This window comes from Gallinula chloropus (genome assembly GCF_964237585.1).
Source record: "Gallinula chloropus genome assembly, chromosome: 2".
NCBI lineage: Eukaryota > Metazoa > Chordata > Aves > Gruiformes > Rallidae > Gallinula > Gallinula chloropus.
This window is the reverse complement of record NC_140086.1, coordinates 116,823,409-116,850,883: the sequence shown is the minus strand read 5'-3', so window position 1 is coordinate 116,850,883 and position 27,475 is coordinate 116,823,409. Positions and strand designations below refer to the sequence as shown.

Here is a 27,475-nt window from a genome sequence, read left to right as displayed (position 1 = left end):
TCCCTGGCAAGGGTACTGCCAGAGCAGCATTTGATAATGCTAATTAGTCCTCAACGATAAACTGATTTTTAAAGCTTGGAAAAAATGTATTGCTTCCCCAGCTTAGAGAGCTTCCATAACCAAGAGACAACATCTCATTACTCCACTGCCACCTCTTTGACAAAGGAAGAAAGTGCCATTGACCTTCAAGGTTTCACTATTTCAGTGCCCTAGGCAGTGTAGACCTTGTTTATGCTGCAGTACCCTAAATTACCAGACTAAGGATTCCAAACTCTGGAAACAGAAGACAATTTCAAGCTCAAATTGCATTTGGCTGTGCAATTCTGTTTAAAGGAAAAGCAGCAAATTCATGCCTCAAAAATAAGAAATAGTCAGTTTTGATAGAATGTAACATCCTAGGTCCACAACAGCCATAAACCCCTCAGTTCTGTTCCACTTTATCCTGGAAGAGAATTTGAAGCCAAGTGCCATTTATTCTACTTTGGATCCACCTTGTCTGTGTCCCCCCCCTATTATAGGTCAGAGGAATTAGTTGCTTTCTCTCATTTTTCTACTTAGCTCCTCCTTGTTGACTTTAGTATTAAACACTACTTGCAGAGGCAAGCTTTCATTTATTTTGCATTAAAATCCATTTTAAGCAGACTTCAGAAAGTACTTTGAACTGCTCCATCTAGAAGCCTGACATCACATATGAACAGATTTCTAGAACTTTGTGCTAGTCACAAGCTGAGATTTAAGGAAGGGTGGACTAATGTGCTCAGCCACAAGCTGTAACAGTTTCAGTAAAGCGTTGCAATGCTGAACAAAGTCCTGTACTGAAGCCTTACAGACCAGTGATACCCACCCATATTCTAAGCACTCTATGAAAAAACCTCAAACTGTAACTTGACTCCATGTGCTTCACACACTTGCTCAGTCGTTTCTTGTTCCTCTCACTGTCAGCTTCTTGTTCTGAGGCAGTTCTCTAGAACAACTCAATTGGCAAGATCAGAGATAGCCTAGTTACACAGTTTAGCAATGCAGTGCTATTTTTTGCTAGTTCTATTATAAGGATTTGCATCTAAGCAACACAGAAATCTGTTTCACTACTTTAACAATTATAATAGTAAAGACATTTTTAGTTTAACAGGGGACTACAAATGCTTCAACAGTATCTGCTACCATTTAGCATACCACTTCAATTGTAAAAAAAATGTTTCATCCCAAGTAAAACGGGACCACTGATTCCAGCAACATCATCCTAAGCTTTATGTAGAGTTTCCTTTAGCTTGCTGCAGTTTGACATCATGTACACATCAGCTGCATGAGCACACAGAACTGACTGGCAATGTCTGAGACAGGCACTAAGTAAAGTGAGATCCTTACCCTCTCCAGCAGGCTCATTTCCTGGAACTCTGGGCTCGTGTTGGCTAACCGCTGCAGAGTGTGCGTCAGGTCGTACGTCGTTGAGAAGTAAAATCCATCTACGCTCAAGACATGACTGAGCATTGATAAAAACACTTTGTTGTCCTGCAACTGTTCAGAGGGGAAGAAAAATTAAAAAAAGGACCTAAGTGCTGTCATTTATTACCATTGAAATGTCTTACCCTTAAGCTACTGCTACTTTTGAAGCGATGTGATGAGCTTTGCAAGTGCTCTAACACATGACATCATCTAGATATTACCACACAAGGAGGAAACCACAAGATTGCAGTTCTGATACCAGCTCACAGATAACTTAAAGCTAGCACACTGCAACCAAATTCTGCAAGAACAGTATTCCTGTGATACAAGCAGCTATTGATGTTAAACTAATATTAACAACTTCCAAGCAAAAAGAGGAAGCCATCAGATTCCCTGAAATCCATTCAAAGAAAACAAGACAAGATGGCAATAAAAAAAGAAAATATAGCTTCCTGTTAAGATTGCCCCAATAACTAATGCACATTCTGCTTTGAGTTTTGATTTATGTCATACTTTTTCTCAAAGTCCAATCAGATTCCCTTTCAGCTTCATTGGTTATACACCCTTACCTACTCTACTGATCCACAACATATCTGTTTTACATAATCTCCATCCTTCCCCTCCCCCTCAAAAAAGAAATCAATTACTCCCTTCTGGATAACTATATAATTGAGTAATTCCATAAATTAAGCAAGACAGATAACTAGATAACATCAAGGCAGCTTATTGTAGGAGGTATTAGAATAGCAAAGCTGCAAGAAAGGCATGAAGTGCACTGTGATTTTGTGGACTGGCTCAGGGAGTCTGTTCTGTAATAGGGTGCATTTGCACATCTATTACAGGGCAGCACTAAGACACCTCTGCAGCATGCCAGGCAAGCAAAGGCTTCAGGAAGGTCCTCAGAGAAAATAAAACAGGATTTAAGAACAAGAACAGCGACACAGTAAGACAGTTCACCCCATCCTCCCATACTGTACTACCTTAAAAGGAGGAAAAAAAACCCCACAATATGCAGATCAAACTCTGGCAATGGTGTTTTAAGTCGCACAGTGTAAGTTTGTTACCTTTAATGCCATAACTTTATGTACATCTCTACTTTATGTACATCAATTATAATAGACTGAGAAAAATCAGAGAAAACACATAAAATAAATAATTTTTTTTTAAAATATGGTTTTATCAAATTAGATCCTGTAGTAATGTATGTTAACATAAAATAACATTCCCCCAGGCTCCCTGCTCAATCCTCCTACCTGAATATCAGTTAAGTGCAGCATGGTCTTTTTGTAGGACAGGATGTCGAAGTCTGTTGCTTTCCAGATTGCATGACTGAAAATCTCACCTACTTTTTTCTTTTTTGTTATTACAATTAGATATGTGCCTGTAAATCAGAAAGAGCAGTGTTAAAGAAAACCAAAACAAACAGACACATATATTAAGCAAAGCAGCCTATAACAATATCAGAGAACTAAAACCCTTAGTGAGGTTTCCTTACTTTACATTTTTAACAGTAAGGGGCTGGAACAGAAACAAAATGCACTTACTAAGCTACCCACTTCTCTGCTCACAGATCTTGAAATACTTAATAAGCTTAAGGAATTTTAAAAAAATGGACAAGTGTCAGTCAGAGCTGAGACAATCTGAAAGTCTTGAAGCTTGCAAATGCAGGAAGAGGCCAATGGTCTTGAGTGTGGTTTGGAAGGCACAGAACAAGTCAGAAACACACGAAAGGAAGCCTGCTTCAGAACCTTAAAAGGCTATTTATCTTCTCCTAAAAAAAATATTTATCCTAATAGGTTCAAAATGGAGCAAAAAGGGAGTTTCTTCTTGTGATTTCAGCCAGGAAGTTTGCTGTTTACATAAGCTACAGAAATGGCAAAGCCACACAGCAATCATGACAGTTCACTCACAGCAATTAATTTACACTTGCTGGTAACTTATTTCCAAGCCTATCCTATTTCAGTGCCATCTTGTTTCTGAAGAAAAGATTACTTTATTAAACCTGATACTGATAGATAAATATGTCTCACTATCTTTGTAACCAATAAACACTTGCTTGCAACTTCAGCAAGGCAAAACAACAAGCAGGCCACACACAAATACAGAAGCAGAGATCAATTGCTTTCATACTAAAGCACACAGAGAAGTATAAATGCCAAAGCACACACAGTTCACATCGTGTGTGGTAAGTTTATCTGTAATTACTATAACTAGATATACACCAAGTTTTATGGACAGGTGAGTATTACGTCAGGTATCCAGTCTACATAGTCAAAGAACAGGTACCATCTGGTTTTTTTACCTCTGCAGCTCTAATGTTACACCTTTTATTTGGGTGGAATGTTCAAACACTTGAGATGCAAAAAGTAACAGAGCATTCCTAAGTTTTAATTATTGCTTTTGGTTGGAATGTCACAAGCATCCAGGTACTTTGTAAAAACAGCATATTACATCCATAACTGTGCCACAAAGGTGCAGCACAAGCAGAGAGATATAGAGTATGCAAGCTTCTGTTCAGATTTCAGAGCTTCAGGTATGACTTAAGCAGTTTTTTTTCCCCTAATACTGCAACAGGCAAAGAATATTTATCCTTGTTAAAGATGCTGCACTGCTAGATATGGAACCTGCTTTACAGATAACAGTGAACTGCCTAACAACGCTTTGCCAAACATTAACTGATACCATCTTTAGTTTGACAGCCCTATACTAACAATCAGTCAATGCAGAGCTTGGGGCGGGGGGAGTGCTAAAAAAAACCCCAGGCTATTAAAAGAACTTACTTCTGTATTTTTGCATTTTACATAATATTCAGTCATACAAGTGAAAGTCATTACCAAGCCTGGAAGCTGTGAAAATTCCTTTTGGGCAGTTCAGTTTTAAAATAATCAGGGCTTGTAAAGTACCTACAACAGGTGCCCGTTACAGCACTCATACTCTGCAAGATTCACAGCCCTTTAGAATCTGAGCATATAAAGGTCAGTGGTTTAAGATTCTGACAAAAATTACTTCATTTAACACAATATGTTGCTTCAGTTGAGAATACTGCAGTGAGTGAACTTAATTCCTTTTTACGTATGGAGACTTCTACTTGGTATACATGTTCCTTATTGCATCATTTCTCAGACTCCATTAGTCTCAAACTCTAAAGTCTACCCACAAAAGATCTTCTGAATAGCAACACTTATTTTCCTGCAAGCATAGACTTTATACATCAGGTTTGAGGTAGTGTCTGTTTAGATCCTAACACCACTGAGATACTTAGAAGATGATGACAGTTTACTCTTGCCTTATCCTACAACTCCCTAAAATTTAGAATTGTTCCAGTCTGTCCTTCTCATGCTGAGTTTTCTTTGTATTTGTAGGGTAGCTGGAACACAATCATTACACGAACAGCTGCATCTACTAGTCAGTCTATCACCCTGTCACTTTCAGTGATTTGTGTACCAAGATTATTGATTTAAAGTCAAATTTCACAACCTAGTACCTGACTGTTGCACAAAATCCTGCAACTAAGATTAAAGCAGTTATGAAGAGTAAGTAGATGAAGTTCTTTGCACACATTTTAAATGCATTCCTTAACAAGCTGTCAGTTAAACCTGAAGCTGCTCTAAAGGCAGGGTTAAGAGGTGTACAAATCATGACAAACTCCACTTGGATACTTCCATCCTCTGGCAGCCACAAGGAAAGCTCATCCAACTGAAAGCGCAACCTCTGATACTTGCCCATAATGGCTTTTGTCTTTAAAGCTTCTTTAGCAATACATTATGTTTAAGTATTTTTAGAGAGCACAGTTCCATTTTCCTTACCTGCCACCAATCGGATTGTTCCCAAGATACCATATATAGGCCTTGTAACTGCTGAAGGGGGAACATCTTTCTTAACTGAAAAGCAGAAAAAAAACATCAGGGTGTCAGATTGCTTTCCTCATTCCTGTATTGAACAAAAAACCTGCTAAACTAGGTTTGTCAAAGCTCCTTGGTCAAATCTTAAGTGTAAGAAGCAACACATCAGAATTCCAGAGCCTGATGCCGGGCTGGCAGGGGTGGGGGGAGAACGGACAGATATGGAAGCATTCTAACCTGATTTCTCATGCTTAGTCAAAATATTCAACTGAATATATTCAAGCTCATTTACATGATAGTACAGCAAGCAGACTCCTCAATAATATATTGTCCTGACAGCTTCCAGAAACTTTGTTTTGAAACCACCAAGACATCAAGGACACACAAACCACAAGTGTTTGTGCCTCCCTCCCACTTCTGACTGTTGCTCCTGAGTTTCCCCTTATTTCCATTTCAGAAGACCCAGTTTATTTTTTTTGTCTATCTCTGCAAAACCACCACCAACAGCAGAGATATGGGAAGGGATACACTACTCCAAACAGCACACCAGGAGAACAATTAGGTATCAAAATATCACTTCAGGTCCTAGTAAGTTAAAATTTTTATCCAATCCATATTTCTAGAATAGCAGAAGGTTTTGTTTGGCTTTGTTTTGTTGTTGTTTGTTTTTTTAAACACCTCCAAAACACTCACACTGGAGTCAGGCATCTTCCCAGAGCCTGGAGAACAAAGAAAGATAGCACTTGATTTTTTCCTTTTCTTAAACACCTTTCAGGCTCATCTGATAAAGCACCAGTAATGAGAACAGATGAAGATTAATAAAAGACTTGGGACAGCTGCCTTTACAGTTTTGAGGGGCCAATTTTGAAAGTGAAATTGAAATATTATACTACAACACCAGAATTACCAGTGGGATGGACAGTATGAAGCATACTAAAAGGAACAGAATGATTGCTTCACTGTTTACATTACTGTAACATTTCTGTCTGTTTAGAGATTAGTAACACTGAGGTTCAAACTCCTTCAGTATCAAAAGGGAAGCCACCCACCGCCTTAATTTCACGTTATATAACCTAAATTCTTTGACTGTTTTCATACACTAATTTCACATTCTTAAAAATTAAACTGAAATTCTGATGACCTCAGCATCAGAATGCTTAAGACTACTTGCACTGCCATTTAAATCCAGATTTGCAGCAGAACTAGATTTACAGTGAGGGTTTTACTGTTCCTGTTTCCAGAGGCCTTAAGGAAACTCTGGTATCAGTATAAAAGACAACAATGACACAGTTTAGCAAAAGCTGCAGAAGCCCAGTGTTCAATCCTTCCCATATTTAATATCTTGTATTTGTAGCCTCCATGCTGATTAGCTTGGATGAGTCTGTTCCTACTGTTGCAATGCACACTCTTACCAAGGCCAGACAAGCACTACCACCCTGGTCACCCAGAGCATCGATCCTGCAGTGAGGCAGCATTTCAAGCAAAGCCCTTTGCAGGACAGAACACAGACCACTTTAAAAACAGTAACCAAAGATAAAAAACAATTTACTCAGTATCATTTTAAGGTTCTGGGAGTGCCTGCAGTGAAGTAATAGGCAAGAGAGGCCTATATTGAGAAATCCTGTTGAGGGGAATACCTGTAAGAGTGACTTCCGTGGAGACTCTATCAATAGCAAGCACATCATCTGCTCCATCATCACAAGCTTCCACGTAGAACTTCTCTGGTGTTATATGCCTTTAACAGAACAGATAGGAAAAGGGGTTTTGTTTAGCAACACTTAGTTTGAGGTTCTTTATTTATACTTAAAGCTCTTCACCAGGTGAAGATAGAGCATTCTTAAACCTTATTTCAGCTGCAAAAAAATCAAAATCCTCACTGGATTACTTCCCAACAGCCAGTGACATTGACAGAGCATGAAAAGCAGCTCACACTAAGGAATTACTGTAAAGTATGTGGCTTGTTCAATAACCTCAATCCTTATTTCATACTGAAAGTTAGAGAAGTGGAAGTGACTTTGCATACACAGTGGTCCACTGCATAATTCATGCAAGTTCGAACTATGCCTCTTAGTCTGATAAGACAAAATAAAAAGCTTTTTAAAGAAATACTTTCCAGTAGGTCAAAAACTAATGCATTACATCCCTGATGCAACTAACACACACAAAAATGATGTCCACAGCGATGAAACCACCTATATGACACTAGAGTGTTCCAAGTATTGGAAGAATCCACTAGAAAACACAGAGGAAGAAAAAAACAAACAGAAGAGTTAAAGTCCCACACTAGTTTTATTGACACAGGTGTCTCAACTTTACCATCCCCCAGATTCATCAGCCTGGTCTAGGTGACCTGTCCCCTTGCCATCAGACACATTAGACAAACCACACACTAACATCAAGCTCAGACTTCGTACCTCTGTTTCCTTTATCTAAACTGTAGTACAACACTAACCATAAAATTAAGAAGTTTTCAGAAACATTCCTTAAAAATACACCTGTTGAGATCCCCACAAGAAGCCAGATACATTATACTGTGTGACAATACAAGAGATATGCAGAAGTGACCAGTAGCTACAGGAGTAGAAAGTAGTAAACAAATAACCAACCCTGAACACTGGGGAACTAATTTTTTTAACTCATGATTTTTCTTAGTTTTGGGCTTGACAAGACTTGGGGGGTCAGACTTTTAAACCTCTTTTTCTGGAAGCTTATTCTACAGGATATTTTTAGGCTCCTTCTCCCTAAATAGATCACATACATTTCTTCACACCCTCTATGTTTTTTGTTGTTTTGGGGTTGGGTTTTTTTTTTAATCCTTCAGAAAGCTGAATTAGAATCCTATTTCAGATCAGAAGAGTCCTTTGAAAGCTGTCTAGAAGTCCAGTTTTAACATGCCTAACACCCCACCCTTCCACCCACTAAAAGCAGGGCCAACTTCAAAGTCTATCCAACTTCAAAGTTAAACCCTATTTCTTAAAGTGTATTTTGGCTCTCCCCAAGGATGGTGATACTACAACCTCTGAGTGATTACAGGAAAGCCAGAGACCATCCCATAACTATTTACTGCTTTACAATTTGTCATGTTAAGTATTCATTAGGTAATGTAACTTCTTAAAGGAAATTTAGTCTACAGGTCCTAAAATGGGAAACACAACCCCTTGTAAATCAGCCTTCCTAATCTCTCATGTACAGGTATGAAATGCTGTATCTTTGAAGCTAAAAACACCACAGTAACAAACACAAGCATGCAATTTGTTGGACACTATAGCCTTAAAATCCCTACTTGGCTTTCACCGCTGCTGGTTTTGATGGAGTGTGCATGTGCACCCTGGCTCTTTAAGGGGGTTTCATAGCAATAATGCAACTCATTTTTAGCAAACAACCTAGCTATCTACACAGATAGAACAGGCAAGACAAGCTCAGAGGCATTTATAAGCCCTCAGTTTGTTAATGCATTTAAGAAGAAATCAGTACATACTATTTAAAGTGCCATCAGAAACCCACTGCTAGTTGGCACAAGCCAGTAGTAGGCATTTTTCCACAAGAGAAAGCTGCAGCTACGTAACTTCTCTTGGTTTAGGTACAGTCAGCTTTTTCTGGGAGGTCAGTTGACATTCGAGACTAAAAAAGCGGGAAAAAAGACACTGCAAAGTTTAATGTTTGACCTGTCATGCCTTCAACACAGAGCCTTTAGGCACTTCCTACTCATCTATCTTAGAAGTAAGTTGAAAAGAAAATATTTTAACGTAGGTTATACAAATGGCCAAAGTAGGGAGAATGGTAGTTTCAGGTTTTGAATACTCTGTATGAAGGAAGCAGAGACCCACACTGACCACAGAGAGCACAACTAAACACTTCCCTTTGTGACCTGTGTTCTTGAAAGCACAGTACTGAGTACAACATGGCCATGACACTATTACTGTACCCCCTCCATCATCTTTGAAAGGACATGGAGAATAGAAGAGGGCTAAAAGGACGACCTAGGAAACCACAAGACAGTCAGCCTCACCTCCACCCCCAGAAAGGTAATGTAACAGCTCATTCAATAAGCACATGGAGGAAAAAAGGGTTATCATTAGCAGTCAACTGATATTGATTGACCAAGATTCACCAAGGGAAGACAACCCTTCACAATCTGATAGCCTCCTGTGATGGTGTGACTGGCTGGGTGGAGAGCAGTGGATGTTGTCTACCTTGGCTTCAGTAAGGCTTCTGACACTGTCTCCCACAACGCCCTCATAGGTGGGCTTGAGTAGTGTGGGTGAGGCAGATGGACAGTGAGGTGGGCTGAGAACTGCCTGGATGGGTTGCCACAAGCAGTGCAGAGCCCAGTCAGATGCCTGCAGCAAACAGGGTGTCCCAGGGCACCACACTGTATCACCACTTGTTCAACCTATTCACCAGTGACCTGGATGGGGGGACAGAGTGTACCCTTAGCAAGTTTGGTGATGATCCAAAACTAGAAGCAGCTGATACCCCCAGAAGGCTGCATTGCCATTCAGTGGGACCTGGAGAGGCCAGAGACTTGGGTGGAGAGGAACCTAAGGAAATTCAACAAGGGCAAGTGTAGGATCCTGCACCTGGAAAGAAATAACCCCAGGCACCAGTATAGGTTAGGGGTTGACCTGCTGGGAAGGACCTGAGAGTCCTGGTGGACAAGAAGCTCTCCATGAGCAAGCAATGTGCCCTCATAGCCAAGAGGGCCAATGGTGTCCTGAGGTGCATCAAGAAGAATGTGGCTGTTAAAGTAGAACATAATTTAGTAAAAATACTATGTTAGAGTAAGTTGATTATTGTTATGAAGGAATAGTATTAATAAAGTATTTACAGCTGTGCAATCACAGGTGGTTTTAAACAATAAGCTCTAACCATACTAAGCTGCCTCAGTGTCCCATGTATAGCCCTTTCCATGGAGGAGTTAGTCCTCAGCCAAGTTAATCAGGAGATAGCTATGAAGGATTGAGTAGGGTAGGCGCAGAAATATAAACTAAAATGCTTTACTCATTCTCCTCTTAATAGAAAAGATTAAGGTATTTTATGGTTAAGTAGAGTTCTAAGAATTAAGTTATTTTATGGTTAAGTAGAGTTCTAAGAATTTAGATGCTTAACACTGAATACTGAAGCCTTGGGAAAGAAGAGACAGTGACCTCCAAGACAGATAAGCAGAATCTAAGATCTGAAGCAGAATGGAGACTGAGTAGCCACTGATACCCAAAAAAAGACAGAGGCAAATGATGGACTTTCACTTACAAAATGGGGGACTTCATCTATGATGTAACTGTGTTAAAAAGAGTATGTAAAATCATAAACATAACATTTGGGTTGCCACTCACAGAGGTGGTGGCCCAACTCTGAGCTGCTAATAAGAGCAAGCCTAGAGTAACCTGAAGTCTAGTGAAATTCTGTAACAGTGGCCAGAAGGTCAAAACAGGTGATTCTCCCCCTCTGCTGTGCCCTGGTGAGCCCACACCTGGAGTTCTGTGTCCAGTTCAAGACAGACAGGGAGCTACTGGAGATGATTACATTCTGTGATTCTATGACTGTATTATAGTCTCAGCACTGAGGTTCACTTGCAGATTAGTGAAAGCCTGTTTTCATAGAACTAAAAAAAGCTCACAGGCATAGCATATTTGTCTTTTAAACAAGCTTTCTATTTGCAACACTCAAGAATAATAATTTATCCATGAAGAACATGAAGTCTTTTGCCACAAGTTAAGAAAAATTAGCAAATTAAGGCTGCCAGTGCAAGTTATGCCTGGCCTCTCAATACACATAATTCACCCTGCTTCGCCAGACACGTCCCCAGCATTTCCTTCTCTCAAATCCCAGCCCCTACTTTGTCTCTTGTCACTACCACTGCCTTCTTAACGGCTTTTATCACCCTTATCTCCTCTTGAGCAACACCCATACATTTCTATCTTTGCTTAAGCTAGATTTTACCCTCAACACACACACAGAAGGAAGCTTTGCAATCAAAATTCTCCTTCCTACAGTCCTATCCACAATCAGATTTGTTAACAGAAGTGCCATGGAGAACATAAGGTGAGTGATCCCTGTTTTCAGTTCAATGGACTAAACCAGCTCCAGGCTTCAGCAGCTTCCAATACACTGGAGCAGTCTTGGCATCAACTGTTTTGGAGGTCTTTTTGGAGGGGCAGAAGGAAATCAGCTTGCCAGTCTATGAAGTTGAGAGAACTTGAACAAATACTCCCCTTTTGGGATCACCACCAAGAAGTATGTAAATACAGCTGCAGAACCCCACAGACTGAGAAGTCCAATGCCCTGCAGAATATGAAGTCCTTGCTTCAGAAGTGGAGAATTAGTGCTCTCTGAAGTTTATAATATAAAGATGATTCTCTTAGACCTTGTTTCATTTCTGTAATAAGTTGGGTTTTTTCTAAGAGAAATATAGTTGAAGAAGAGGCCCAACTCAAAGAGGCTTCAGCCCAAATGGTGATTTACAAACTCAACCAGTTGCCAGAACCAGGCTAGCAGGCTCCTTCTCATTGAGATGAAGCTTTAAACCGTAATAAGCTTGCTATAACCAAGATGATTGCCTCCCACTTCTCTTTCAGCAAGGAAGGTGATGAAAACTGCATGCAAGAATAGTATTTTTCCACAGACTATTCAGTACCAGGTCTGTATGTCTACCACAAGCTTAGAAATGTAACACACACACTTATCTTGCTGATCTGAGAAGATATTGGAATGCTGAGCAAAGGACCATTCACAATGATTAGGAATCTGCAGACAGATAAATTCTGTTCTTTTAATGAAATAAGGAACATATGAAAGTCCAAGTGCTAGTGTCATAACAAAAGCAATAATAAAGAAATCAGTATTTTCCAGAAGCCTATAATCTCTGTAGTTGCTTCTGAAACTAGTTTTCATATACCAGACAATACTCTGCTTTTGTATAACCTTCATAATTGACACTGGTGTCTGCCTTCTCCTTGGATACGCTGTTGCTGCTGTCTATAACCACCTAAAACATCAAAAACTCCTAACAACAGTATCTCCTTCCATTACTGCACAACAAAACCTCCACAATATCAGAGATCCTCTCAGATACTTTCTTTTTTTTTTTAAACCTGACCACCTTTACCACGGAATATTTCTCAATGTAGCTAAAGGATCAAGGTAAGGATAAATGGAAATAGCTGCCACTGATAGCCTAACTCACGGGAGCCAAGACTAAGAAAAGCACTGAAGCACTGCAAACACCAAATTCAAGCGTTACTGAAGGTGACTTGGATCTTATTTTTAACATCTTCTCAAACTGAAGCTGGGTGGATTGCTGCCAAGAGTTAAAGCAACTCATTCAGTAAATTTCATCCCTACAATTCAAAGCTGAGGGGGAAAAAAAAAAAAAAACAACCCAACTATCTGCAAGTGATGTAAAGATTACCTAGAAGGAAAATACAGCACAGTCACACAAAATACAGCACAGGTTGGAGTTTGGGGCTGGTTTTTGTCAGGGTGTGGGGCTTTGTTTTGTTTAACTAAAGGCCCTTATTATTTCAAGCTTATGTTGCTAAAGAAGCAGTGAAGAAGAGAGATCCTATGTAAAAAGCGTGCACAGAGATTATAACTAGGAAATGCTTTCAACTATCTTGCCTTTAAGAAGCAAAAGGAAAATTCAGTGGATCTCTCACTAAAAATGAAGCCTTTTGATTTTCAAGTTTCTTTAGTTCAGGCATTACCACTCTTGTGAAATCATTCTGGTCACTGACACAAGTGAGGGCACCCAGTAGCGTAATAAAACAAGGGAAAATTAAATGGCTGTCATGAAGTTAGTCCCCACATCCTCCAAAACCAGCCTAAGCACTGAGTTACAGTGCAAGGTTTTAGATGCATCTTTAATGTCCAGACGAGAGACTGCTCCACATGGGACTGAGAAGACCAAAAGGGACAAGAGCATCTCTGGCCAGTTTGAATCTGAATGGGAGCTCACTCAATATCCTATTTTGTCATTATTTCAGTAGTGTCCAAGTCAGGCTTTGACTAAAACATGTTTTCCACATTTATAGTGCACATCTGAACAAGGTTGGTGTTATGTCACTGCAGTTATAAGTCACACAGGGTTTTCCACCAAAATCTGCTGGAAGTACCTACAAAAGCAAAGATACTTTGAAATTACCTTAAAGCAGGAAATTTCACAGCTTTTGTGGTTTTTTTTTTTTCTTGTTAGCTATTTACATTATGAAATATTCTCTTTTCTTCTTCAGTCAACTCCTGCTTACTGTATTCCTGTGCTTCACAGGAAAGTAACAGAGGAAGTCATCCCACCTCAACACCCTTGAGCTGCATCTAAGGCTCTAAGAAAAAACACCTTCTGAGGTTTTAACAGACCACTTTCATGGATGCCTCTTTAAAGACATCACCTTTTCTTTTCAAGCTATCAATCACAGCATCTAATAATCCAAGGCAGAGGGCCGCCTTACAAAACAAAAAGTGTTGTTTCCCAACATAGAAGAACAAACCAAAGCCACAGCTTGCTTACACCACGTATGAAGTCAGCTTTATTTAGTTAAGTGTGATTGTACTTTTTTAGTTCACACGTTTATGGTGAAGTTTCACTTCATTAATTATATTACAAAGCAGTGCTGTACATCATGAAGATGATGCAGAGTTGCACCCCACATTGGAAGACCTACCTAATCAAAGACAAGAATATTCCTGTGTTCATACACAGCATGGAAGACCCGTCATGCCCTAATGGCAACTAAAGATAGTACTTCACTCAATATCACTTAAGCTGTCTAGGCCTCAATAGCTAAATCCTTACTTCAGTAATTGATTATTTCACCATAAATATACTTAACGTTGCTCTAATGCAGGAAACTCTTTGATGTCAGCCTCTAAACACTGCAATAAAGCCAGCCAAAAGCACATCCCGTACTGCACAGCAGTGCATTTGCTGTACTCAGGATACCAGAGTGGTCTGTAGCGAGACACAGGGAGCCCATCAGCATGTGCACGGTCCCAGCAGCGCGTTAAGTAACAGTGCCAACGCGCCGCTGGTTTCAACACCCCTGAGATTCCAGATTTTCTAGGTGAGCTAATTATACGTCTACAATAAATGTTTCTCCTCAAGCAGAACCAGCTCAGGAACTGGAACATCTCCCACGGAGCAGTAGCTGTTCCAGGGATGAAAAAGGAAATATAATTCCAGGATTAAAAAAAACCAAACCAACCCACCACCAAACCAAAACAGTAAAGGAAATACCATGTAAAAACCAAAGAGAGGCACCTATTAAAGGCTTAGCTTCCTAATAACTGTTTCCAGTGAAGTTTGACCTGTGACAAAAAACTTACTGCATACATTAATGCCTTCCTCAGCCAATATCCCTGAGCTTCACCTCACCTTTAGAGCTGCTTGGGTTCACAGGGGTGGGAGAAGGAAGAAAGAAAAAAAAAAAAAAAAAGATGTGTAGATGTTTTCTAGAACTATTACCATCCAAACTCTGAAAATCCCATTTGGAAAACAAGCAGGAAAAACCCCAACCTGAAGACAAGATGCACTTCTGGACCTCTCCCCAAACACAAGACAGGTGGAAGGCACTGTGTTCAAGCCCAGGGGCTGCTAACAACTGACCAGTATGTTCACAAAGCACACAGGCAAAACTGTGGGTGAGAGGACCTCAATTTCAAACACAGCTAGTGTCAGAGACCCCGGGATAATGAGAAGGCTGACACTATCAGCAAGATAAGTCTTCATGCAAGCACAAAGAAAAATGTGACTAAGTAAACCAAAACGACAGACAGGATTCTGTCTGTTCTGAAGACAGCTTTACCAATCAGGTTTCATTGATTATTGGGTTGGTACCTTCACTAACATTCACTAGCTTGGTACCTGCAATAGCTGTTTGAATTTTACAGCTCATTCCTGAGGCTGCCAGTTAAACAAGCACAGCAGCGACACAGATGACAACCCTGAACAGCAGTTTGCAAGTTAATAATTCTCCCCAGTAACTGCTGGTGTAACTCACATGGTCCCAACAGCAGCACAGACAGAAGTATTCCTACCAGTATGGCCCCACCTTGACTGATGACACTAACCAAAGCATAGAGGTCACTACCACTGACAACACCACAAGAGGTGTGTGCTCAGAGCTAGAAACCGCAATTGGATGTACAGAATGGGATCCCAGAGAGCGCTACAATCAGTGAGGCTCCTTACAGAGCTCCTTACAGGTCACTGGACTTCAAAGAAGAGGTGCAACTGCAAAACCTGCCCCTTTTCGTAGTCAGAAGTCACACACACACACACAAAGAAACCCACCCACTGTTACCACTAAATCCCCAAACTGAAGTCCAGCCTGGATTGCTCAGAGGAACATTCTCCTTTGGACCTGGACAGTCTAGTCAGTTTGACTTGTGACTCAAGTTACGTCCTTTATCTTAAAATGCTTGGTAGAAAGTCTGCAGGCATTACCATAACTTGATCTAACAACAGTAGAAAAAAAACCCCCATTTCTCAGAACAGAAAACAATTCTGTTTTCAAGTTTATAAAAAAAATTCATGTTAGGCTACATGTGACACACCCATGTTCCAAAAACATCAACACTTACTGTTAGTTAAGATTAAGCTTCAAATGATAGAATTCTTTACTAGCCTGTGTCTAGAAAAGGGCTTTTACTTAAAACTTTTTCAGTGAGGAGGACTGCGTACTACAAGCCACACAACTGCTACTCATACAACTCACCTTTTCTCCTCTGCAGGCAAAAAGATCACAAGTTCAGCTTAAAGAAAGACAAACATCGTTTAGGAGACAGCAGGAAGGGGAAAAAAAAAAAAAGCTCTTGGCCAAATAAGCAAAGTCTTTCAACCATCACTGATGACCTCACCCTTCCTTAACACTCAGCTATCTCCAGTGCCTGTGCACCCTCACGTAGCTACCCAACCAAAAGAAGGAAACAAAGGCAGTGATCTTGAAATGTGTAGCAGCATCACGACAAACTCTTTGTACAGGCACCCAGGAAAGAAGGATCTAGGCAGGCTTGCTCTGAATCCAAGAGATGACTACGGAATGAAGTTTAACAGAGCATTAAGTGCAGTTAAATGGGGCTAAAAAAAAAAAAAAACACTTCAGATAGTGAGGCCGTTTTCAGGCAGCAGTAACTCACACAATTTCAAGCCAATATCTAGAGGTCAAAAGCCTGGGAACGCCTTTAGGACACACAAGGACACTTCAGGGCTGGCTGCAGACAGCCACGAAGAGTCCCACGCTCCGAGTAATTGCCTTCAGGAGTCTGAGCCAGCCCAGTGCGAGGGATTACGATGGAAACCGCCTTTTCGGCTTCAACTGTGCATCGCTTTGTTTATGCAACTTCCTTCGGTGTATAAAGGCAGCAACCAAACATCTGGCGTGTGCCAGCGCCAAGGGGTTACGTTCCCCGCCAGAAGCTCTCGCTTCCTAACCCGGAGGTGAGGAGAAGGTGAGGAGCCACGGCCGGCACCGCGCAGGAGACCCACAAGAAGTTCCACAGCAGCAGCCGGGAGCGAAGCCCGGCCACCCGCGGCTGACGGCTCAGGACGCTTCGCGAAGCTCCTGCTGGCGAGTGCACACGGGGCTTCACGCTACCGCCGCTGCTCCAGCGCCCGCACAAGTCACCAAGCGAGCAAGGGGAAAAGGCAGCCGAGGGTCCCCCGCCCCGGGCGCCTCCTCCTCATCCCCCACCCCCCCCCCACCCCCGGCGGAGCGGCCGCTCGGACTCGCCTCTCCCGCTAAGGCGGGCGGCGGGGAAGACCCGCTCGCGGCCGCCCCTCCGGCACACGCCGCGGGGAGGAGGGGGGGGAAGAGAGGCGGCAGCGCCTCCGCCCGCGGCAGCGCTCTCGGATGGGCGCGGAACGGGGATCCAAAGTCCGCCTGCCTCCGGCCCCGGGCTGCCGCCGCACGCAGCCGCCGCCCCGGGCCAAGCCCTTCGCGCTGACCCAGGAAGCGAAGGCGAGGCGGCGGCCCCGCCGAGGGAACGGGACCGGGCAGGACAGCCGAGAGCGGCAGCCAGCCGCCGCAGGGCTGGCCCGGCGGGACCCCGCGCCGGCCCGCGAGGGGACAGCGGGACGGGCGCGGGGGAGGGGACGGGACAGGACAAGCGGCCGTCGCTCCCACAGCCGGGCCGGCCCCTCCCCGCCCCTCCGGCCGGGCCGGCAGCGGCAGGTGACAAGAGCCTCGTCCTCCCCTCCCGGCGGGTCACTCACAGCTTCAGGCTGCCGTAGGCCGCCGCCGCCGCCGTTCCCGCCGCCGCCATTCGTCCCCCTCCAGCTGTCTCCGGCCGCCGCCGGCTCCACTCAGCGTCGCCCCCTCGGACCCGACCGCTCCCTCCCTTCCAGACTGACGCGTCCCCCGGCCTTGAGGGGACGGGGCACCGCACAGGACAAACCTACTCGGGCACGCTAGCGAGGACCCCAGGGCGGGGCACCACCTATGGAGGAAGGGGGAGGGCCTGGGCTGACTCTGCGGCGCCGCGATTGGCTAAACCGCGGAGCTCTCAGCCCGCCCCCCCGGCGCGCCGGGGGCCAACAGGAGATCGCGAAACAGTGACGCGTTACCGGGGGCGAGAGGGGCGGAGGCGTTTGAACGGAGCCGCTGGGGATTGGCCGGCGCGCGGGTGGGGTGGCGAGCCACGCCCCACGGGAGCCGCTGGGTGGGGCTGTGGGCGGGGAGGTCGCGCCGGATTGGCTGTCCCGCGCCCGGCGGCCTCGCCCCCGCGCCAGCTGCCTGTTAACTGCTCTGCGGGGAAATGAAGCACCACGAGCAGGGCCAGTGGCGCAATGGATAACGCGTCTGACTACGGATCAGAAGATTCTAGGTTCGACTCCTGGCTGGCTCGGCTGCTCATTTTTTTTTCGCCCCTCCTTTCCCCCTCACAGGCTTTTTGTCCTTTTTCCCCTCCTGTTCCCCAGCACAAGGGTGCTGCCTGCACCCCCTCTGCCTCCGGGCAGCCCCCCACCCCAAACACCGTTACGCGCCCGGCGTGGGGGACCACCAGCTACAGGAGCCTCCAGCACCCCCTTCTTGTGAAACACTGTTGATGGCTTGTAGCCGCCTGTGTGTCCACTGCTGACACCATGCTGGGGATGGCTGCTGCAGGGGAGGCCGGTGCCCGCCTGGGCTGTAAGGGGGACCCTGGGTTTGGGGGTCTGGCACAGAGCAGACCTGAGCAACTTCCCACTGCATCCAGCTTCTTGCCTCACAGAGGTGGCCCCCTAAAGTATGGCTACAGGTAATCTTACTCACTCACTTCAACTGTAGCTGGTAGCTCCATGCTGCTGGGGTGCTGCTCAGCCAGCAGTACTCTAGCACCCCACCACAGAATGTTCAGGGTTGGAAGGGACCTCTGGAGATCACTTACATCCAACCCCCTCTAGCAATGCATTTTGAGAGGAGTGGGTTTTGTGGCCCACCCAGATTTGTTCCTGACCCCCATATAATCAGGCCAGGGGAAGGCAGCACAGACATGTCAGTACGCAGTAACAGGAGAGACGATGTCTGTGAGAACACGACCTTGCAAGACAATCCTGCAAGAATGTTAACAACTGCCTTAAAAAGGAACCACGTGACTGTGTAGCCGTAACCAAGCATTAGCAACAGTGAGAAGCATGTAAGCCAGGTGAATGGAGCATCTAACCAATAGCAATGTAATGTAACTCGTGTGCTGATATGGAAACCTTTATAAGCTGTGTGTGTGTTTCAGTAAACGAGCTCAGCACTTGATCACATTGATCCGCGTTGAGCCCGCAAAACTTCGGCTCCGGCAACCCCCCTGCCAGAGCAGGATCACCTTGCACAGGACAGCATCCAGGCAGGTTTTTAATATCTCCAGAGATGGAGACTCCACAACCTCTCTGGGCAGCCTGTTGCAGTGCTCTGTCACCTTTACAGTAAAGGAGTTCTTGTTTACATGGAATTTCAAGTTTACGCCCACTAGCACTGGGCACCACTGAGAAAAGACTGACCCCATCCTCCTGACACCCACCCCTCAAGTATTTACAAGTATTATAAATATTTATAAGATCCTCCTTCAGTCTTTTCGTCTCTAGGCTGAGAAGTCCCAAGTCCCTCAACCTCTCTTTGTAAGAGAGATGTTCTAGTTCCCTAATCATCTGTGTACCCTCTCCAGTAGTCCCCCATCCTTCTTGAACCAGGGAGCCCAGAACTGCACACAGTATTCCAGATGAAGCCTCACCAGGGCAGGGTAGAGGGGGAGAAGAACCTCCCTTGACCTGCTGGCCATCTTCAGAGATGAGGCATCACAGTTGCTCTGAGCAGTGAAGCCTACGCTGTAGGAACTCTCCCCAAAATCCTCCCCACCAACGCTGTAAAGGAGACGCCTGTGCTGGGACGAGCCCCTGCTCCCACACATCTCCCCCCAGCTCCTCACCCAAGGAGCAGGGTGTCCCTGGAGGGATGCCAGAGCAGGATGGCCTCAGCAATTCCCAGCGGCCTACGAAGGACTGGAAATCCCCAGTGAATCCCACTAAGAGGGTTCCCCCCCCAGTGCCAGTAGGTGCTTCAGCTACTGAGGCAGGGGGAGAGGAGAAAGGCAGAGGCTGGGAAACAGTCGTTTGCAGCGAACTCCTTCCTGTGGGCTTGGGGTGATGACGATCATGGGAATTCTAGGAAAGACTTGACGCTGAGCAAAGCTTTATGGTATTGTCTTTAATCACCAAAATCACAAGAAGGCCAGCGGCTTCGGCCCTGCTGCCGGCCTTCCTTGTTTATAAATATTTAACAGCAGGGAAGAAAAGAGGGCTGTGTTCACAGGTGGCTAAGGTTAGTTAACACCGGCACAAATCCTAAAATACTCTCTCCTGGAGTTTTGAAGGAAACATAAACAAAATCAGTACCGTTCAGTATCGTTAGCCAGGCTCTAGATCTGCTTTCCGGACACGGAAAGCCCCAGCCTGCGCCTGTGCGCCCGGGTCCCCGTCTGGCCGTGCACCGCAGACCTGCTGCGTGGGGACGGGGGTCGGTGGCAGCAGGGCTGGGAATGGCAGCCCGGGCATCCCTGCTCTGGGTATCATCCCCATTCTCTGCCTTCACTGGGGCTCTACGCCACTTTTGTTTGCATGGAGGTATTTTTTCTCCCCATCTCTTGTCTCATTTTGGTGGGTTACTGATGCATATTCCCACGCGAGGTCCTGGCTGCCCTGGAAGAAAGCAGGGGGAGGATTTTTGTTGCTCAGAAAAGGTTAATTTTGCTTCTCCTTCTGGTGAGGGAGCAGCTCTGGGCTCTGTCTGGGCTCAGGGAAGACGTGCCCGATCGGTAGGCACACCTTGTGCCACTGCAGCCAGTGAGCGGCAGGACATGGAAATGGAAAAGAAAAAGGAGCAGCCAAATGCAGCGTGACGGGAGAGGCACCCACCCTCCCAGCTTCTCCCAGTGACGCAGGTGCTGGGCCCCAGAGGACTGGGGCGAAAGGGACATGCCTCTGGCCACTGCCCTTCCCTGCCCACAGGCAGTGACTCCAGCAACAAGCCTGGGTCAACTCGTCCTTGCATTCATTCCCGCACAGAAGGCGGCTGGGAACGCATCCCCGCTCAGCACGGGCACAGCGGTGCGACAGGCAGGTCTCTGGCGGGCAGCAGGTGCTGCACGCCCACGGGCAGGGTCCCGGAAAGCAGGCACAGAGCACGCAGCCGAGGCTGACACTGGAAAAGCAGGATCCAGAGCAGAGTCTGCAGGTGTGCTTCCCCTCAAAACCCACCACAATAAACGCACAGGAACACGACAAACTAGCAAGGAACCTCCCTACCACCGCCTCCCCTGCTCTCCCTAATCACCTGTCCTCTTTTCCCTAAAGCTGCTCTATTTTTTTAAGTAACATCCTCTCTTTCTCCACGCACTGCCACCGCTTCAGTATATGTATTTTTTGATTACTGGAAAAAAATCTTGGCAGTCCACTCCAGTGATGGTCTCGAGGCAACTTTTACACTGCCACAGATTCATCCTCTGGTAGGTCTCACCTGTAAAAAACCCACTCTGCCCTTGGTCCAACACTGGCCCTAGGTCTGCACATTGGCTCTCACGTAGGTGGCAAAGCCTTACTGGTTTCAGTGGGACTGCCTGCTGTTGCACTTCAAGTTTAACGCAGATGGGAGTCCTCCAAGCCATTTTCACAGCAACGGCAGCAGCAGAGTACAAAGGTGCCACTGCATCGACAAGTCAGGTAATTTGGAGGATCACATCAAAGCGTTCCAGTAAGGATGGAGAGCGTGAGTCTACTTTTCTTTGAGCAAGGACCCGGTTTTGCTGTGGCTGAAATAATAAAGCAGTACAATTTCCAGGGAAGAGGAAAACAGGGACTTAATTCATTAGGAAGCGCGTGCCTGCGGCTTGGTGAAGTCACGGGACAGAGAGGAGGAGGAGGTGGCAGCAGCGCTTATGAGCAGACCCAAATACTGTGCTTCAGGGATGCCACATCTTCACCCGGTGCTGAAAATCAGCAGAAGGAGAAAGCACAGGAAGGTGTTTACTTTCTTCTCTTGGCAGCCAAAGGCATCCCTTCTTTTCGAACGGCCAGCCTGACCCGTACATGCTCTTAGGAGCCCAGTTTCCTCCTTTCACATCTGCAATAGCAAACCTGATGCTGATGAGACTCCGCTGTTTGCAGACCAAGGAGCTCTGTTCACTTTGTAGCAAAGAGATCTACCAAATTAAAACAGGCATTTAAACCCTGAAAGACCAGAGAGGGGGCGAAGGAAACTTTTAAAAGCCCCCAAATGGACCTCAGAAACTGAAACTCAGAAGCCACAGATCTCATAAAATGCCAGGGTGTTTGAAAATGCCATTCCCTGTGTTTTATCAGGGCAGTTTCCTAAACCACTTTGATCACAAGTTTTCCTTACACTTTAGATTACACATAAATGTCTGCCCCTTCTACAGCTGGGGCTTGCCCTCCCCCCCACCCCCCGGGGCTTTTATGCAAAAAAATCCCTATTTAAATGAGTCTCCATAATCTAAACAATAGACATTTAAAAGCACGATCTGAATGAGAAAAGCTATTCAGCTCTGGCTCCTGAAAACGAGTTTGAGGGAATTCACTTAAATATCTGTTTGCATGCGAGTTACTCATTACCAGCACAATGGGACCTCCAAAGGTCCCTTACCCTAAAACCAGTCAGAAGAGCACGCTGGGGGAGGAATTAGGACTTAACTTTTTGTAGCACATTTCAGCATCTCAATAAATAAAAAGACGCTTCGAGTGAACACCAAGACCCAATGCGCCTCAGCCAGGTGACTGGCACAATTAAACAGGATTTTGGGAGTTCTTCTGCAGAGCAGGCACAGCTGCACCCCTGGTTCCAGGGTTACCTGCCAGCCGGTTCTGCGGGCTTCCAGCTCCACAGATGCTTGTCAGGGAGGGGGGCTGGGAGGAGAACAAGCTTCCCCTGTGCAGGATGCCCTTGTCTTCCCTTCTCCCGGACCTAGGTCAGGCTCCGGGGACAATCAACAGGGACTCGGGACACCCACAACCTAGGAGAAATAACGATGAGCTGAAATGAATTCAAGCTCCCGAAGGTAGAAGTGGTGCAAGTTAGCACACACACGGGAGGAGACAGGGCAATGCAGCAGTTTCAAAAGCCGCAGACTCAACACACTTCGTTTTCAACAGCTTCACATTGTCGTTTCTGGCTCTCCCTGAATAAAGGAGAGCAATTGGCACTTAATAATTTATACAGGACCTCAAAACTGAAAGTAGGGCACAGCCTTCGCTTCCCCAGCCGAGAGTCAACTTTCCGTTGATGCAAAGGAGGCTCCTGCATGACAGCTGCCTGCAAACCGGCTGCTGGAGGCTTTCCGCAAGGGAAAATCATCCTTCTCCCCCCCTCAGCCCTTGCCTCCTAGTCTGGGGTTGTGGGGAAGGCTGCAAGAGCGAGATAGTAGCTAAAAATGAATCTTCAAAGGGAAACAGCAGCCCTGCTAGTGTTTTCAGAACTTCCTAAAACGAAGGCCAGAAAATGTGCGGGAGGGGCTGCTCTAAAAATCAAGAGCTAGCGAAAGCACGAGCCACGTAGAATCTCCTTAGGTACCTCCCTGCCTTCGTGGACAAGGCTCAGGGAGGGGAACCACCTGCCCAGGACTGTCTGAATTATTCTCCAGGGACACTCAGTGGGCGTTATTTCCCACCTCGGTCCCTTCAGGCAGTCCCAAGATCACAGCTGCATCTTGAGACATCCCTCCTGGGCCCAGCTGTGCTGCACGACACACGCTGACACAGCAGTGGGGAGGGGGAAGCACTGCAGGATCTGCCCTGGGCATTCTGTTGCCCCCAACCCTCAATGCCTAGGTCCACGAGGCAGCACCCATCTACCTACATCCAAGCTATGGGAAAAGGGGTATGGTTGAACCATAGTGGGTTCTTGGCACCTGCTTGTGTCGGGAGTGCCAGTGCTGCTACTTGGCTAATTAATTGTAGATTCCTCACTAAAAAGAACTTCAAGAATGTCATCCTATCTAAAAACTGAATTTACATCTTTAGCATGGATACATTAGGATTTAACTAGTTTTCCACACAACATGTCAGAAAGGGTAGCTAAACCCCCGATTGCATCCAAGACTTTAAGTTAAAAGCTTTGTTCTAAAACAAAAACTGCACCCTGTACACAAGGGGCTGCAGAGGTTTGGTACCTACAGAACATGCACCGCAGGCACATCGACCTTACACATACTGGGGGAGCAGATTTCTTTGACTATGAAGCAGGGGCAGGGGGGGTCAAAAAGAGAAAGGATCTGCCTTTCTGCTTTCTCAGCAGAACGGAAAGCAAGGGCCAAACTCGCTCACCCCTTGCTCAGATAAGCTGCTATTATTCGTGGGAGCAAATCTGTTTATACCAACATACTCATTTGAGTACAGGTTGTGGAGCCAGGCTCTAAATGCCTGTGTAACAAAGCCTTCATAACTATCTCTAGTTTGTTCCCAGAGCTCTAAATAAGCACCATTATGAAATGGCTTTGTGCTGGGTAAACACCACAGGAAGGAGTGGCTGGGGGGGAGGGAGAGGCGGGGGCTGAGTTCTGGGGACAAGCTGGAAAACTCAGGCTAGTGTCTGCATCCAGAGAGGTTTTTTCCAAAGCAAGTCCTGCAAGCAAGAACAAGGCTGGACTTCCCCCTGTCCACACATTCAGCATCCCGACCTTTCCTCTCCAAACACAACCCTCTGTTCAGCCTCTGACACAGCAGATTGGCCACGGCGTATCGTGCTGACACAGAAGCCCAGACCCCAAGTCAACACGGCAGTTTAAGCCTCGCTTGTTCCAGTTGTTTGTTCTGTTTGAAATGGGATGTCATCAGCCTCCAGCTGCCAGCCAGCACGCCTGGGCCGTGCCTGGAGAGCCGGTGCTTTCTGCAGCCAGGCTTGTATCAGAGTTCAGGGAATTAACTGGAAGGTCTGAGCACACCGTTCCACACAGACCCATTCCTTTTCTTGTCTTTTCCTAAAGAATTAATAAAAAGAGTGTCTGAAAACTGGTATTAATGTCCTTCAGGGAATCTGATGAAGTGTGCTCGTCAGGAAGACGGGATGTCCCCGGCAGGCAGGCAAGCCAGCCTCTGGCTTTTTAATTAATTGTGCGTGGTACGATCTGAGTTCACAGGCACGACAAGCAAGTTGTGCTTTCACTGAAGAATCTTCCCAAATGAGCCAAGAGGAATCTCCAGACAGCAGAAAAAGGCACATAAAAGTAAACCAATCAGTTTAAGATACACATGCCACGTTCCTGGGCAAGTAGAGGTGGCCTGATACAGCTGGAAGTCACAAACACACAGTCTCTAAGAATCCAGGGAAAATATCTCATATCCCTTTACAGGAACATTGCCAACTGGTGACAGATATGCACAGGAAGTCAACTGAGGGTGGGGAGAGGGAGATCACGTAACAAGTCTTCTGCCCAGACCTTCCCATGTTGGCCGTGCTGGCTAGTAGTGGGGCTGGTACACAGCTGCTGGGCTTGTGCCGTTCTCTATGTGTTTCAGGTGGCAGGAGTGACAAAGCAAATGTTCGTCCAGCGGGTAACAGCGATGCCCGTCTTCATCATTCAGTTCCATCCTGCAGTCCTGTAAAGAGAGGCCGTGCAGATGATTAGAGCCTGGGTTCATCTTCCAGCATCAAGCAGGGGCTGGCTTCCAGGAGGGAGATTTTGTGACAAGGAGAGAAGACACCCAGCTCCCTCCTAAAAAGTTCAACATTTGCCATGAGAAGGAAAACATCTGCAATAAGCGTTTTGAGGGGCAGCCTTGTACAAATTTGTCCTATGCAGCCAAGATAAACCTATGCAGTTTATCTTGTAGTGAGGTGCAGCCCTGTGTATTTTAAACGTGCTCTTGTCTCCTTACGCTTTCAGGTGGGATTCACCTCTTCACATTACATTTGCTGCAGTTGTACTGATGTGAAACCGGCCTGCCGAGTCAGGCCTTTTCCCACTGCATATGAGCACAACGAGAGATGACATTTATTTCTTTTAATTCACAGAGCAGAAGTAAGAAGTCTCTCTGGGAAGCCCTGCACAGAGGCCAAACAGTGTTTGGCTGGCATCTCTTGGGATTTTTTTTTGTGCAGACGTATCCTTTCCCCAGCCCCAATGACACATTCATTTCCCATGAGAGCGAAGGAAGGTAACTTACACCAGGCAGGATCAGTCGTCACCTTAGCATTTTTAAACAATCTGACTTGGAAATCAGATACACCAATGTGACCTGGAGCTCAAGGCTTCTGAAAGGTAGCAAGCCTCCACGTTTCTCTCCTTACTAAGTCTCCATGTTTCTTTCATTAACAAATAAAACTGCCAAATTTAAAAGCAGTCATTACCTCTTTGCCCATAATTCTATGGATAGAAAATGAAATCATTGTTGCAAAAAACTTCTGCTGTCAAACTGGAAATTTCTCAGCTGCTGACAGAAAGGGTCACACAATGCAAGGCTTGAATTGCTCATCCACCACTACTGGAAGTGAGGAGACTTAATCTCCATCTTAAAAATAATAGTAGCTATCACTCGCTGAGAAAGCTGCTGACCTACCTCACAGCGATAACATTCCACGTGGTAATCCTTGTCCATGGATACAACCCGAATGGTCTCATCAGACCCCTGTGAGCATTGAAGCAAAAGAGAAATTACAGAGGATTACAGCAGGATCAGACAGTACAAGCACTCTGTAGATTGCTTCCTGCAATAATGTGAATATTGAACAAATGCGTTTGAGCTGCTGGTCAGATGCCACAAATAAATCCTGCCACCTGCAGTTACTGTTACAGTACAGCTTCATCATCAGCTGCAGTTATTCTCTACATGGTAACACCAGAAATGTTAAATTCTCTCTGTTTAACAGGCACATCTATCCCAAATCAGGCATTAAAGATTTAGTTAGTTTCCATGTATCGCATTTCTCAGCATTTTAAATTGCCCAAGATGCATCTCCTGGAAGCATTCAAACAAGTTCACCCTGGAGGTCATCCATGAGCACCACCACCCTGAAGATAAAACTAACAGCAGTGTAACACTGCAGGAGATGAAAAAACCCCCAGCCTGGATCAGCGGAAATAACCTTCATTTCGGAGCAAGAGAAGAGTCACATCTCAAGGGCAGTGTGTAAGCTCAGGTCAAAAAGCTACGTGCTGGAGGAAGAGATCATCTCTCCCCATTCCCAAGGAGATTTGTCTCGACATAGGGTCAAGTGTGAAAGAGAGAAAGATCAGAGACATGATGTTCCCTCCCCCAAGGGGATATGGACTAGAAGTCTCTCACCTCGGAGGGCAGAATGGGAAGTCCACACGCTGCGCACTTGGGAGCCAGAACTCTGGAAGAGCAATGAGAAATTGACGTAGTTACAGATCAAGACCAAAACAAATCGAGGCCTGTATGTTCTCCAGGAGAAGATGAAAAGCTGCAGCTGTAAATAACTTATCCACAGGAAAGCTCCGCATCCTGAGATCACAAATTCATTTTAGCATTGATTTTAAGTAATGTTTCGCACATGATGCTCAATCAGGCAAAAAGAGACCTTACACTTTACACCTAGAGCCAGAAAAAAAACCCCAAATCCTACTGTAAAATTCTTGGCTGCTACTGAAAGGAACCAAGCAGGATCATCCCCAGAAAAACACATCAAAAGAAGGGGCAGTCTTGCTGCTCAGAGAAAATACCACGGGACTGTATGGTTCCTTAATGCCTTAAAACACAATGT

At 45.4% G+C, this 27,475-nt stretch overlaps 2 protein-coding genes across 2 annotated transcripts in view; both read right to left on the bottom strand.

Annotated features, from left to right (window-relative positions):
- Window positions 1–17,586, bottom strand: part of SACM1L (SAC1 like phosphatidylinositide phosphatase) — a gene marked incomplete at its 3' end in the record, with an annotated part of 32,916 nt that extends 15,330 nt beyond the window's left edge. The window contains 5 exon segments of the mRNA XM_084280392.1: window positions 1,366–1,515; window positions 2,697–2,824; window positions 5,250–5,324; window positions 6,923–7,020; window positions 17,491–17,586. Coding sequence (XP_084136518.1) covers window positions 1,366–1,515; window positions 2,697–2,824; window positions 5,250–5,324; window positions 6,923–7,020; window positions 17,491–17,540 — 501 coding nt within the window. The 5' untranslated portion in view covers window positions 17,541–17,586.
- A 7,626-nt stretch (window positions 17,587–25,212) lies between these two features.
- Window positions 25,213–27,475, bottom strand: part of LIMD1 (LIM domain containing 1) — a gene marked incomplete at both ends in the record, with an annotated part of 28,819 nt that continues 26,556 nt past the window's right edge. The window contains 3 exons of the mRNA XM_084280314.1: window positions 25,213–25,350; window positions 26,311–26,379; window positions 27,037–27,088. Coding sequence (XP_084136440.1) covers window positions 25,213–25,350; window positions 26,311–26,379; window positions 27,037–27,088 — 259 coding nt within the window. The remainder of the gene's footprint in view (window positions 25,351–26,310; window positions 26,380–27,036; window positions 27,089–27,475) is intronic.